At 42.9% G+C, this 15288-nt stretch overlaps 1 protein-coding gene across 4 annotated transcripts in view; it reads left to right on the forward strand.

The window, feature by feature from the left end:
• The window catches only part of POLH (DNA polymerase eta), a 49635-nt gene that overhangs the window by 5147 nt on the left and 29200 nt on the right, over positions 1–15288 (forward strand). For 2 of the 4 annotated variants that reach the window (XM_021937322.2, XM_003897648.4), the window contains exons 2-5: positions 451–591; positions 1123–1257; positions 5342–5559; positions 13501–13670. In XM_021937322.2, coding sequence (XP_021793014.1) covers positions 455–591; positions 1123–1257; positions 5342–5559; positions 13501–13670 — 660 coding nt within the window. In that variant the 5' untranslated portion in view covers positions 451–454. Of the gene's footprint in view, positions 1–450; positions 592–1122; positions 1258–5341; positions 5560–13500; positions 13671–15288 lie in introns of those variants that run through there. The other 2 variants (XM_009205248.3, XM_031667096.1) reach the window with 2 other exon arrangements.

Here is a 15288-nt window from a genome sequence, read left to right on the forward strand (position 1 = left end):
AATCCTCACACATTTGATCACAGAAGTCTACCTTGTTGATTGTTGTTGAGTGAAAGAATCTTAAAAACAAAAACTATTTTTTCCACTCAGGGTGTCCCTAATGTGAAATTTGAAGTCTTCCAAAATCCAAAACATTTTTTGCACCAACACAGCCAAAGGAAATATTTATTAGAGCATTGTAGGTTTAGGATTTTTGGACTACGGATGCTTAACTGGTGATTATAATGCAAATATTGCAAAATTTGAAAAAATGCAGTCTCAAGCACTTTGGATCCCAAGCATTTCAGATAAGGGATACTCAACCTGTATATTTAAATGCCTATTTCATTCTTGTTAGTTTCCATGCTCCCATGCTCATGGTAACTAATCAGTGAAAGAGTGGAATTACAGTTTTCCCTAGCATTTTGGATTAGGTGTTTTTCTAACTGTCCATAAAATGTTGTGTTACAGAAAAATGGCTACTGGACAGGATCGAGTGGTTGCTCTCGTGGACATGGACTGTTTTTTTGTTCAAGTGGAGCAGCGGCAAAATCCTCATTTGAGGAATAAACCTTGTGCAGTTGTACAGTACAAATCATGGAAGGGTGGTGGGTATGTATCATTGTTACAACTATTCAACGGTAACACAGTGGCACTGCGGTAGGTCCTTTGTTGTGGTGGTGGTGGTGACAGGGTCTTTATTGTCCTGTCCAGAGTGCAGTGGCATCATCAGCTCACAGCAGCTTTTACCTGGGCTCAAGTGATCATCCCTCTTAAGCCTCCCAAGTAGTTAGAACTACAGGAGCGCCCCACTATGCCAAGCTGATTTTATTTTTTGAGGGGTGGGTAGAGATGAGGATTGGTTGGCGGGGCAGAGCTCACTATATTGCCCAGGCAGGTCTTGAACTCCTGGCCTCAAGCAGTCCTTCTGCTTTGGCCTCCCAAAGTGCAGGAATTGCCAGCATGAGCCACTGTGCCTGGCCCTACTTTTGAGATTTCTGAACTGCTTTGTTTTGGATTGAATGATGGCATATGTGGTCAAAAAGTTTCTGATATGTTTATAGATTACTTGTGTTAAATGTTACTTATTTTTGCTTGTGATCATGTAATATATTTTCTGTTTCCTTTTTTTTCTAACCTTAGAATAATTGCAGTGAGTTATGAAGCTCGTGCATTTGGGGTCACTAGAAGTATGTGGGCAGATGATGCTAAGAAGTTATGTCCAGATCTTCTACTGGCACAAGTTCGTGAGTCCCGTGGGAAAGCTAACCTCACCAAGTAAGAAAAAAACATTATTTAAGGAGACATACAGGAGTCGAAAATAATACTCCATGAGTCTAGGAACTGGTGTTTTGAATTTGTTCCATGTAAATAACATCTGAAAAAATTCTTTTTGGTCAGCCATCTTGTCTCTGTGAAATGAAAAACAGATTTTAATACTGTGTTTTGGGGACAGTTCAAAACCATTATAACACATAAGAGTTGCTGCCTTTCATATCTATTCAGTTCCTTGATTGTTCAAAATTGGTTGTTAAATTGAGACTTAATACCAATTCCCATGTTCTCCATCCAAAAATCTAAAGTATTTGAAGTAATTAAATTGACTGTGAAACATAATTTTTCCAGGAAAGGCTGAGTCAAACTGACATTCTAGTACAATATCAGGAATTAGTTGCTATAATTGAACAATATCAAGGGAGATTTCTTTGTTTTTAGATTAAGCTATCTCTCTGCAAATACTAGAAGTTTCGCCTTGGATTGGGGGATATGTATCAGCATAGCTAAGTCAGAGGTAGGCACAAACCCCAGCCTTTAATCCTAGCAGCTAATATGTATTGAACCTATTATCACATGCCACGCACAGTGTTAAGCTCTCTGTAGGCAATATCTCTATTAAATCTGACATCGTTATAAGGTAGGTACTAATATTACTCCCCCTTCACAGATAAGGAATCAAGTTCAGAGAAGTTAAATAATTTAAGTTAGGCTGGGGGTGGTAGCTCACGCCTATAATCCTAGCATTTAGGGAGGCTGACGTGGGCAGATCACTTGAGTCCAGGAGACCACCCTGGGCAACATGGGGAAACCCCGTCTGTAACAGAAAATACAAAAATTCGCCAGGCATGTTGGTACACACCTGCAGTCCTGGCTACTTGGGAAGCTGAGGTGAGAGGATTGCTTGAGCCTGGGAGGCAGAGGTTGCAGTGGGCCCTTATCGCACCACTGCACTCCAGTCTGGGTGACAGAGTCAGACCCTGTCTCAAGAAAGAAAAAAGTTCAGACAGCTAAGTGAAAGACTGAGGATTCACATGTGTTTTTTAAGATTCTAATATCTATGTTCTCAAGATACATTGTGCTATGTGGTGTGGTATAGGAATCATGCTTTGACTCAGGACCTGAGATACTTCTGAATTCTAATTCTATGAATTAGAAGTCTAAAGGTAGAGTAGCATAGCCAGACCCACATTGGAATTATTGCTAGAAAAGAAGATAGACTTGACTGAAGATTAAGTTTTCCAGATACTCTTAAAAATGCCTTGCAGTGATTTGCTCAAGAGGCTGTGAGGAAGCACTGAAATCAAGTATTGTTTTGGAAAAACTCAAACTATGGTTTTCCTCTCCTCTCACACCACAAGAACGATCAACACAAAAGACATCTATGACTAAAGGTGTGGAAGTATTTCCCCACACACCAATCAGCAGACACCAGCTGTATGTCCTCCCAGTCAATTCCAACACTGTCTACCTGGAGATGGCTTCAGATTCCACATGCTGAGGGCTCAGTACCACAAGAACACCCCCTCCTTCCTTTCCATCACAAGTCCAGGCTTTTAGAACGTCTGAACAGCTGGCTTTAAGTTGGGGTTCCTACAATCCCTTCTTTGGATTAATTTGCTGAAGTGACTCACAGAACTCAGGAGAACACTTACTTATGTTTATTGGTTTATTATAAAGGATATTATGAAGAATACAGTTAGGTTGGGCATGGTGGCTCACACCTGTAATCCGAGCACTTTGGGAGGCTGAGACAGGAGGATTGCTTGAGCTCAGGAGTTCGAGACCAGCCTGGGCAATATAGTAAGACCTCGTCTCTACCAAAATTAAAAAAAAAAAAAAGAAACACACACAAAATTAGCCAGACATGGTATCATGCAGCTCTAGTTCCAGCTACTCGGGAAGCTGAGGTGGGAGGATCACTTGAGCCCAGGAGATTGTGGTTGCAGAGAGTCATGATCAAACCGCTGCATCCAGCCTGGACAGCAATGAGATCCTGTCAAAAAAAACATGAAGATGAAGAGATATATAGAGCAAGGCATGTGAGAAGGAGTGTGGAGCTTTCATGCCCTTCCTGGATGAGTCACCCTCCAGGAATCTCTACCGTTACAGCTGTTTGGAACCTCTCTGGACCCTGTCCTCTTGGGTTTTTAGGGAGGCTGCATTATGTACTCATGACTGATTAAACCGTTGGCCATAGGTGATCAACTTGACCTGCAGACCTCTCCTCCTCTCCCCTCCCCAGAAGTTGAGGGGGTGGGGCCAAAGGTTCCAACCCTTCTGAAGCTATTATTCAACATTAGCATAGAAAAAGACAAAACTTGGGTGATTCCAAGGATTTCTGGAGTTGTATGCCAGGAAACTGAGATGAAGACCCCATATATATTTCACAATATTGCAAGTATCCTTTTCTGGCTTTGTACGTGAGCATATTGCTCTTTCTTTTTTCTTTTCTTTTTGTTTTTTGTGAGTGGGGGATGGAGTTTCACTCTTGTTGCCCAGGCTAGGGTCCAATGGTGTGATCTCGGCTCACTACAACCTCCGCCTCTTGGGTTCAAGTGATTCTCCTGCCTCAGCCTCCCGAATATCTGGGATTACAGTCATGTGCCACCATGCCAGCTAATTTTATATTTTTAGTAGAAACGGGGTTTCTCCATGTTGGTCAGGCTGGTCTTGAACTCCTGACCTCAGGTGATCCACCCACCTCTGCCTTCCAAAGTGCTGGGATTACAGGTGTGAGCCGCCGTGCGTGGTCTTGCTCTTTATTTTCTTTGAGGCCTATCTTCTTCCTGGCTCAAATAATGATTAAAAAAAAAAAAAAAAGTCAAGTGTTTCTCTAATTTGAGAATGTTTTAGAACAATGATTATACTAGTTTTTATGGGTGTCATGGTGAAGAGGTACCAGTGTTTTCATTTTTATGGTAAATGTAAATTCAATAGGAACAAAGAACTGGACACTACAAAGCAGGTCCAAACCAAAGCAAAGAAAATATCTGTATAGTGGCCGGGTGTGGTGGCTCATGCCTGTAATCCCAGCACTTTGGGAGGCCAAGATGGGAGGATCACCTGAGGTCAGGAATTCGAGATCAGCCTGGCCAACATGGTGAAAGCCCATCTCTACTAAAAATATTAAAAAATTAGCCGGGCATGGTGGCAGGCGCCTGTAATCCCAGCTACTTGGGAGGCTGAGGCAGGAGAATCGCTTGAACCCAGGAGGCGGAGGTTGCAGTGAGGCCAGATCCTGCTATTGCACTCCAGCATGGGGGACAAGAGCGAGACTTCATCTCAAAAAAAAAAAAGAAAAGAACAAAATATCTGTATATTGTCACAGAAAACTAGCTATACAGGCAGAAGAGCTGCTTATTAAAGTTTGAATAGAAGACATATGGTGAGATTGGTATGTATACCCTGAGGACGGTTGTCTGCCCACCCAGACATATCACCACATTCTAGGTGCTTATCTTCAGTTTGATAATTTGAATATTAGTATATCCATAAATGGTTGGTTAAGGCATGTGTGTGTATGTGGTGATGACCAGTTTACATGTTAACCAAACTCACCGTTGACTGAAGTATAAAATCCATATGCCAGTTTGTTAATTTATGGTGAGAAATATTATCCTGGGGAAGACCATATGCTCTGGTTCACTGATCAGTGCAGTGTTCTATGTAAATCACCCTTTTTTTTTTTTTTTTGAGACAAAATTAGAAGCAGAAGGTTTCTTGGTGGATATATGAAAATAAAAAGAATGGGTGATCACAGTAATACACAAATGTGAGGCATTTCTTTATTTTTTATAGAGTTCCTTGTCATATAGACGTGTTCATAGTCTGAATGCTTTCTACCTTGGTAGTTCTGGCATTGTGCTAAAAATATTTGCCTCCGTGGTTCTTCCGTTTCCATGCTTCTATTATTGACCATCTGCCTGCCTGTTGACCCTTTCAGTTACTACTTTCTAGTCTCTGTTAAGCCACATGTCTCTTGATTATGTGTATTATTGTTCATTATGGCAGGGTGGGAGTGGAGCAGACAATCTCAAGGTTGCCTCTGTTTATTGCCTGCATGAATGATCCTTACACTTCTTAGGTACCGGGAAGCCAGTGTTGAAGTGATGGAGATAATGTCGCGTTTTGCTGTGATTGAACGTGCCAGCATTGATGAGGCTTACATAGATCTGACCAGTGCTGTACAAGAGAGACTACAAAAGCTACAAGGTCAGCCTATCTCAGCAGACTTGTTGCCAAGCACTTACATTGAAGGGTTGCCCCAAGGCCCTACAACAGCAGAAGAGACTGTTCAGAAAGGTACTTCCATAACATCATATTGCTTCTGCTTCCTGCCTTTGGAACCTGCTTTGCTTGGTCATGCTGATTCTCCATGGAATAATTGAAAGGAAACTTAAACTACAGCCTGAATGAATCACAAGGACTCACATGGAAGCATATACAAATTTTCTTATCTTTCCAGGTATATGGCTGTTGAGAAGCTGTGAAATCTGTATGAAAGTAAATTTCTCTTTTAGATATAACTAGGGCAGGTTAGTGTTATCAGTAGAAGGCAGAGGCCTGGCGCGGTGGTTCACGCCTGTAACCCCAGCACTTTGGGAGGCTGAAGTGGGTGGATCATGAGGTCAGGAGTTCACGACCAACCTGGCAGCATGGTGAAACTCCATCTCTACTAAAATGCAAAAATTAGCTGGGCATGGTGGTGCGTGCCTGTAATCTGCTACTCAGGAGGCTGAGGCAGGAGAATTGCTTGAACCAGGATCCAGGAGGCAGAGGTTATGGTGAGCTGAGATCTCACAACTGCACTCCAGCCTAGGCTACAGAGGGAGACTCCATCTCAAAAAACAAAAAAATCAATAGAAGGCTGACTGAGCACTTTGTCATTGGTGGCTTAATTTTTATTGTAACTTAGTGTTTTGGTTAACTAATATATAAGAAGGGTGAGCTTTTTAAAGGGGGACCTCAGGTATAGGGAGTTGAGTGATTCAAAATTTCTACTCACTTCTTAGCACATTATTACATGGGCTGCACAAGGCCCTTCTCTTTGTATTTTGCTACTTTTACCCTTCATAGTGATTTTCCCACTCCCTCTGTACCCCACTCACCCTCTTGTACCCACTGATATACTTGATATATCTTAGATGTGTATATATCTCTTCTCTTTTCTCTATTTTGAGATGGAACGTCACTCTCGCCCTGGCTGGAGTGCAGTGGCACGATCTCAGCTCACTGCAACCTCCGCCTGCACGGTTCAAGCAGTTCTCCTGCCTCAGCCTCCAGAGTATTTGGGATTACAGGCATGTACCGCCAAGCCCGGCTAATTTTTGTATTTTTCATAGAGACGGGGTTTCATCATGTTGACCAGGCAGATCTTGAACTCCTGACCTCAAATGATCCACCCGCCTCGGCCTCCCAAAGTGCTGGGATTACAGGCGTAAGCCACTGCACCCGGCCTATATCTTTATAAGTTACCCAGTATTGCTTTGTATATGTGCTTTTTAATTACAAGATGATTTTGTGCTATTAATAGATCTCATTCTTTTTCTTAATTTTCCTTCAGTAGTGACCTTAGAGATCTCTCCATGTGGCTGTATTTATTTGTAATTGATGGCTTCGATGGCTGTTACTTGCAGCATAATCCATGATATGGATCCACCATATTTACAGACCATTTTCCCTGGTGACGAATTCATTGATTGCTTCTAATGTCCTACTGTAACAGTTTACATTCCCCGTAGGAGTACATAAAAGTTCCTGTTTCCCCCATATTCTCAACAACTCATATCATCTAATGTTTAAAAATAGGCCAGGCGCGGTAATCCTTGGGATCAAGCCTGTAATCCCAGCACTTTGGGAGGCTGAGACGGGCGGATCATGAGGTCAGGAGATCGAGACCATCCTGGCTAACACGGTGAAACCCCGTCTCTACTAAAAAAAATACAAAAAACTAGCCGGGCTAGGTGGCGGGCGCCTGTAGTCCCAGCTACTCGGGAGGCTGAGGCAGGAGACTGGTGTGAACCTGGGAGGCGGAGCTTGCAGTGAGCCGAGATCGTGCCACTACACTCCAGCCTGGGCGACAGAGTGAGACTCCGTCTTAAAAAAAAAAAAAAAAAAATGTGCTGGCCAGGCGCAGTGGCTCATGCCTGTAATCCCAGCACTTTGGGAGGCTGAGGCAGGTGAATCACGAGGTCAGGAGATTGAGACCATCCTGGCTAACATGGTGAAACCCCGTCTCTACTAAAAATACAAAAAAATTAGCCTGGTGTGGTGGTGGGCGCCCGTAGTCCCAGCTACTTGGGAGGCTGAGGCAGGAGAGTGGCATGAACCCAGGAGGCGGAGCTTGCAGTGAGCTGAGATCGCACCACTGCACTCCAGCCTGGACGATAGAGCGAGACTCTGTCTCAAAAAATAAATAAATAAATAAATAATTGCCAGTATAATGTTTGTTTGTTTTGCTTTAATTTACATTTCTGTGATTACTAATTGAGATTGAAGATCTTTTCATACACTTGTAAGCCAGCTGAGTTTCTGCTTCTGTGATTTACGTTTTTATAATCTTTGCCCATTTTTCCATGACAAATGGTAAAATTATTTATTTTTTGATTTGCAAGAGTTCCTTGTATATCCTATCCTAATTATTAGTTCCTTGTCTTTTTTTTTTTTTTTGGAGATGGAAGTCTCACTATGTTGCCCAGGCTAGAGTGCAGTGGCTATCAGTGGCTATTCACAGGTATGTAATTATGGCTCCACTGCAGCCTTGAACTCCTGGGCTCAAACAGTCCTCCCACCTCAGCCTGCAGAGTAGCTGGAACTACAGGTATGCGCCATCATGCCTGGCTAATTTTAAAATTTTTTGTAGAGACAGGGTCTTACTATGTTGCCCAGGCTTTTATTTTCTACTTGGATATTGATGTGTTAGGAAATGATAAATGGGTTTTTTAAAATAAATTCATTTTTTACTTTATCTATCTGAAAAAAACTTGTGATACAATCTGTATGAAGTGTTTTAATAACATGTACTTGAAGGTTAATTTTTTTTTTCTTATATTTGAATAGAATTAGAACAATAAAAACTTGCTTTTGTGGCCGGGCACAGTGGCTCACGCCTGTAATCCAAGCACTTTGGGAGGCTGAGGTGGGTGGATCACGAGGTCAGGAGTTCAAGACCAGCCTGGCCAAGATGGTGAAACTTCGTCTTTACTAAAAATACAAAAAAATTAGCTGGGTGTGGTGGCACGCGCCTGTAATCCCAGCTATTTGGATGGCTGAAGCAGAGAATTCCTTAAACCCAGGAGGCAGAGGTTGCAGTGAGCCGAGATCGCACCACTGGACTCCAACCTGGGCGACAGAGCAAGACTCCATCTAAAAAAAAAAAACAAAACTGCTTTTGTGATAATGTTAGATTATGATAGTCCTAGATTCCAGGTCTAAGAATTTGCATAAGAATGAGAGTTTTTTGTTTTGTTTTGTTTTGTTTTTCTTTGAGACGGAGCCACTCTATCACCCAGGCTGGAGTGCCGTGGCGCAATGTCGGCTCACTGCAACCTCCGCCAGAATGAGGTCTGTTTTTTAATTGAATATTATGAAATTCAGTTGTATGTCCCCAGAGCAAATAATTCTGCATAAGTTTCATGTTTTGGCTGGGCGTGGTGGCTCACACCTGTAATCCCAGCACTTTGGGAGGCCGAGGCTGGTGGATCACCTGTGGTCAGGAGTTCGAGACCAGCCTGGCCAACATGGTGAAACGCTATCTCTACTAAAAATACAAAAATTAGTCAGGCACAGTGGCAGGTGCCTGTAATCCCAGCTACTTACGAGGCTGAGGCAGGAGAATTGCTTGAGTCCAGGAGGCGGAGGGTGCAGTGAGCCGAGGTCACGCCACTGCACTCCAGCCTGGGTGGCGACAGAGCAAGACTCTGTCTCAAAAAAAAAAGAAAAAAAAAAAAGATGTAAGATGTAAACTTTGCTTTTGCTGCTGAACAATTGTATGATATGCCTTTAATGTGTTTTGCAGAAGGGTGGTAGTAAAACTGCCCAGGGAAGCTTGTGACTTAAGGAATTATTTTATTTTCTGATCCTGATAATGCAAACTGTGTCAAGCTAGAGGCTGCAGATCCTTTAGTTCTTTGGACAAAATATAATGGACAATAAAGATGTGCCGCTTATAAAGGAAGCAAAATCATGGCATATAAGCTTTTGATATTTGATATTTTATTATTCTGGGACCAGAGTCAGAAGTTTAATTATCATAAGAAAGGTGTTCTTTGGTCTTACCTTTCTGTACCACATCTTATTATATAACTTTCTTTTTTTTAATTTCCATGTGCAACACTGATTTTTTGGTATCACCCAGGCTGGAATGCAGTTGTGAGATCTTGGCACACTGCAGCCTCCACCTCCGGGGTTCAAGTGATTCTCATGCCTCAACTTCCTGAGTAGCTGGGGTTGTAGGCATTTGCCACCATGCTGGCTAAGTTAAAATGGTCCAGAAAGTCACACAATTACAATAAATTATTCATATTTTTATTTCCCAAAGCTAATATATACTAGTATAAGTTGTTTTAAATGATGGGTGTTTTAATAGTATTTATTGTTCTTAATATATGCAAGCCTTGGTGTTTCAGGAAAATAGATAATTAAAAAAAAAAAATGCACAAGCCACTGTGCTGGGGAACTTTATTTTAAAAAACTACCTTTTGGCCTTGCACGGTGGCTCACGCCTATAATCCCAGCACTTTGGGAGCCCTTGAGATCAGGAGTTTAAGACCAGCCTGGCCAGCATGGTGAAACCCCATCTCTACTAAAAATACGAAAATTAGCTGGGCCTGGAGGTGCACAGCTATAGTCCCAGCTACTCAGGAGGCTGAGGCAGGATAATTGCTTGAACCTGGGAAGTGGAGGTTGCAGTGAGCTGAGATCGTTCCACTGCAGTCTAGCCTGGGCAGCAGAGCAACTCTGTCTCAAAAAAAAATAAAAATTAATAGACTGTCTGTTAATCCTCATAACAGCTATATGAAGTGCAGTTTGTAGACAAGGAAACTGAAGCTTAGAGAATTATGTAACTTGTCGGAAGTCATATAGTCAGTAGGTTATGAAGCCAATATTTGAACCTTGCTTGACTGCAGAATGTTCTTTTAACAATTATGCTCTCCTTCTTATGATCATACATGGTGGCTCATGCCTGTAATCCCCATCACTTTGTGAGGCCAAGGCTGGGGGCTGGGGAGATGGGGGCACATGGGGGGGTTGCTTGAGTCCAGGAGTTTGAGACCATCCTTGGTGACATGGTGAAACCCCGCCTCTACAAAAAATACAAATTAGCTGGACATGGTGGCATCTGCCTGTAGTCCTAGCTACTTGGGAGGCTGAGGTAGGAGGATCGCTTGAGCTCAGGAGGCAGAGATTGACCCGCCAAAAGACAGGGTTTTTTAAAAGTTTTTTTTCTTTTTTGAGGGGGAGTTCGTTCAGCTCACCCAACCTCTGCCTCCCAGGTTCAAGCAATTCTCCTGTCTCAACCTCCTGAGTAGCTGGGATTACAGGTGTGCACCACCACGCCTGGCTAATTTTTGTATTTGTATTTTTAGTAGAGATGGGGTTTTACCATGGTGGTCAGACTGGTCTCAAACTCCTGACCTCGTGATCTGCCCGCGTTAGCCTCCCAAAGTGCTGGAATTACAGACGTGAACCACCACGCACGGCCCAAAAGATAGTTTTTAAAAATAAAGTTCCTTGGCCTGGCACGGTGGCTCACGCCTGTAATCCCAGCACTTTGGGAGGCCGAGGAGGGTGGATCACAAGGTCAGGAGATCGAGACCATCCTGGCTAACATGGTGAAACCCTGTCTCTACTAAAAAAAATACAAAAAAAATTAGCTGGGAATGGTGGCAGGCACCTGTAGTCCCAGCTACTTGGGAGGCTGAGGCAGGAGAATGGTGTGGACCCGGGAGGCAAAGCTTGCAGTGAGCCAAGATCACACCACTGCACTCCAGCCTGGGCAACAGAGCGAGACTCTCTCAAAAAATAAAATAAAGTTCCTCAGCACAATGGCTTGCGTGTATTTTTCTTTTCTTTTTTTTTGTTATCTATTTTCCTGAAACACCAAGGCTTGCACATATTAAGAACAATAAATACTATTAAAACATCCATCATTTAAAATAGTGTATACTAGTATATATTAGTGAGCCAAGATCATGCCACTACACTCCAACCTGGATGACAGAGTGTCACTCTGTCTTAAAAAATACAACAATTATGTCTACTTCCTTTTACAGATAAAAGGTTAAGGATTTTAATGTGGTACTTGGAAGCTAGCTAGAATAGTTGAAGGAGAGGACTTCGTGATAGATAAACTTGCAATAAACCCTAAAATATAGATGTGTTTAAGCAAAGGAAAGAAGAACAGAGTTGAGTAGTAAGAGCTTGCCGGGTACGGTGGCTCAGGCCTGTAATCCTGGCACTTTGGGAGTCCGAGGTGGGCAGATCACGAGGTCAGGAGATTGAGACCATTCTGGCTAACATGGTGAAACCCCATCTCTACTAAAAATACAAAAAATTAGCCGGGCGTGGTGGTGGGCGCCTGTAGTCCCAGCTACTTGGGAGGCTGAGGCGGGAGAATGGCGTGTACCTGGCAGGCAGAACTTGCAGTGAGCTGAGATCGTGCCACTGCACTCCAGCCTGGGCAACAGAGCGAGACTTAGTCTCAAAAAAAAAAAAAAAAAGAATAAAGAAAACCTGAATAAAATAGGGTGGTGGAGTGGGTTGCAATGGATATGTGAAATATTTTAAAGTAGCCTTTGTTGACTAAAATGCCTGCATAATGAAGAATGAAAGAAAGAAAATAAGCCAATATTATTGTGGGTTTTAAGCCCTTAATAGAAATAGGGAGTTAGTTGGGAAAGAACATTTGAGAAGGAAGACAAAGTTTGATTTTAGTTATGTTTAGTTGGAAACTATAATTAAAAATTCATGGGGCCGGGCACGGTGGCTCAAGCCTGTAATCCCAGCACTTTGGGAGGCCAAGATGGGCGGATCACGAGGTCAGGAGATCGAGACCATCCTGGCTAACACGGTGAAACCCCGTCTCTACTAAAAAATACAAAAAACTAGCTGGGGGGGGTGGCGGGCGCCTGTAGTCCCAGCTACTTGGGAGGCTAAGGCAGGAGAATGGTGGGAACCCAGGAGGCGGAACTTGCAGTGAGCTGAGATCCGGCCACGGCACTCCAGCCTGGGTGACAGCGAGACTCCGTCTCAAAAAAACAAAACAAAACAAAAATTCAAGAAAAGTTCTTCTGTAGGCAGTCAGGAAAAGTTCGTCTGTAGGGAGGTAGAGCTGAGGGATTAGAGTGTAAATTTGGGGATAAAGATTTGTATGTACTCAGCATAAGATATTTTCAAGGTCCTAAGTCCCAAGCAACATCTAACTTAAAACAGCTTGTCAGGGAAATAAATCTAGTGCCTCGGAGTGGATTTTAAGTTACTCAGCTGGAATCCACCTCTAAAAACATGTAAATGTTAAAAAGCTTGTATTGAAGCTTGAGTTAATTGTGAATATTTTCTAATTGAAAAAAAATTTCTTGGAGATGTTCAAGTAGTTAAATATGGTAGGAGACAGAAAATTCAAGACAACTGGGGAGATAAATGTGTTTTCATTATTTTTGTTTATTTATTTATTTGTTTGTTTGTTTGTTTTGAGATGTAGTCTTGCTCTGTCGCCCAGGCTGGAGTGCAGCGGTACAATCTCGGCTCACTGCAACCTCCGCCTCCTGGTTTCAAGCGAATCTCCTGCCTCAGCCTCTTGAGTAGCTGTGATTACAGGCCTGCAACACCACGCCAAGCTAATTTTGTATTTTTAGTAGAGATGGGGTTTTGCCATGTTGGCCAGGCTGGTCTTAAACTCCTGACCTCAGTTGATCCACCCACCTTGGTCTCCCAAAGTGCTGGCAATACAGGCGTGAGCCACCATGCCTGGCTGAAAATGTGTTTTAAAATCATTGCTCGTGAAAGATGATATTAATACAAAATATTTGTTGTACAAAAAATTCAGCCTATGCTGAAGCCAAGCTGCGGGAATCACTCTGAAGGAGAAATTGATCTCTCTCATAGTTAGTCTTCTAAACTGGATGCCATTTTTTTGTGAAAACTTATATGTCTAAATACCTGTAATCTAAGTATTTCTACATTAGATAGCACAATTAAATCATTTTTTTAAATGTCTAAATGTGACTTCTTAATTCATTTCAGAGGGAATGCGAAAACAAGGCTTATTTCAATGGCTCGATTCTCTTCAGCTTGATAACCTCACCTCTCCAGACCTGCAGCTCACCGTGGGAGCAGTGATTGTGGAGGAAATGAGAGCAGCCATAGAGAGGGAGACTGGTTTTCAGTGTTCAGCTGGAATTTCACACAATAAGGTGAAGGCTAATAGTAGATTTCAAAGAGAAACATTGATATCCTTAGTCAAATACAGCAGGGACAGTGGGACATTTAAATTATTACACATAGGCCGGGTGTAGTCGCGCACGCCTATGTGGGCGGATCGCGTGAGCCCAGGAGTTGAAGAGCAGCCTGGGGAGCATGTTGAAACCCAATCTCTACAAAAAATTAGCCAGGTGTGGTCATGTGCACCTACAGGAGGCTGAGGTGGGAAGATCAGCTGAGTCCAGGAGGTTGAAGCTGCAGTGAGCCGAAATCATACCACTGCACTTCAGCTTGGGCGACAGTGAGACTGTCTCCAAAAAAAAAAAAAGGTTATTACACATATACTTTGAATGGATTTCTGTTTAAAATTCATGTTGAGGCCCAAATCAAAGCATAAATAATTCTTTACCATGGAAATGGACATTAAATATGTACTTTCCTAAGAAGCAAGCTGAAGGCCTGGTGTGGGGGCTCACGCCTGTCATCCCAGCACTTTGGGAGGCTGAGGCAGGTGGATCACCTGAGGTCAGGAGTTTGAGAGCAGGCTGACCAATATGGTAAAGCACCATCTCTACTAAAAATAAAAAAATAATTAATTAACCAGACGTGGTGGCGTGCACCTGTAGTCCCAGCTACTCGGGAGGCTGAGGCAGGAGAATTGCTTGAACCTGGGAGGCGGAGGTTCCAGTGAGCCAAGATTGTGCCACTGCACTCCAGCCTGGGCGACAAAGCAAAGACTCCATCTCAAAAAAAAAAAAGAAAAAAATTACAGCTAATGCTTATTTATGCAGTGACATCTAAATGACAGTTGGCCCTCTGTATGTGCAAGTTTCATATCTGGGGATTCAACCACCCATGGATCAAAAATATATATATTTTTTAAATTAAAAGGCCCAATACAACAATTCAAAATTATACAAATGAAAAAACAAGTCCAGGCACAATGGCTCACACCTGTAATCCCAGCACTTTGGGAGGCCAAGGCAGGCAGATCACCTGAACCGAGGAGTTTGAGACCAGCCTGGGCAACATGGCAAAACCCATCTCTCCCAAAAATACAAAAAAATTAGCTGGATGTGGTGGCACACACCTGTAGTCTCAGATGCTTTGGGGACTGAGGCATGATAATTGGTTGAACCTGGGAGGTGGAGGTTGCCGTGAGCTGAGATCGCACCATTGCACTCCAGCCTGGGCAACAGAGTGAGACTCTGTCTTAAAAAAAAAGAAAAAAAGAAAAAAAAGAAAAGCCCAGTGCGGTGGCTTTTGCCTTTAATCCCAGCACTTTGGGATGCCGAGGCAGGTGGATCACGGGGTCAGGAGTTCGAGACCAGCCTGGCCAACATGGTGAAACCCTGTCTCTACTAAAAATACAAAAATTAGCTGGGTGTGGTAGTAGTCACCTGTAAAAAATCCCAGCTACTTGGGAGGCTGAGGCAGAAGAATTGTTTGAACCCGGGAGGCATGGGTTGCAGTAAACCGCGATCATGCCATTGCACTCCAGCCATTGCACTCTTGGGTAACAAGAGCAAGACTCCGTCTCAAAAAAAAAGAAAAGAAAAACCAATACACTATAAGAGCAGTTTATATAGCATTTACATTGTACGTTATAGG

Source organism: Papio anubis, chromosome 6 (genome assembly GCF_008728515.1).
Source record: "Papio anubis isolate 15944 chromosome 6, Panubis1.0, whole genome shotgun sequence".
Taxonomy (NCBI): Eukaryota; Metazoa; Chordata; class Mammalia; order Primates; family Cercopithecidae; genus Papio; species Papio anubis.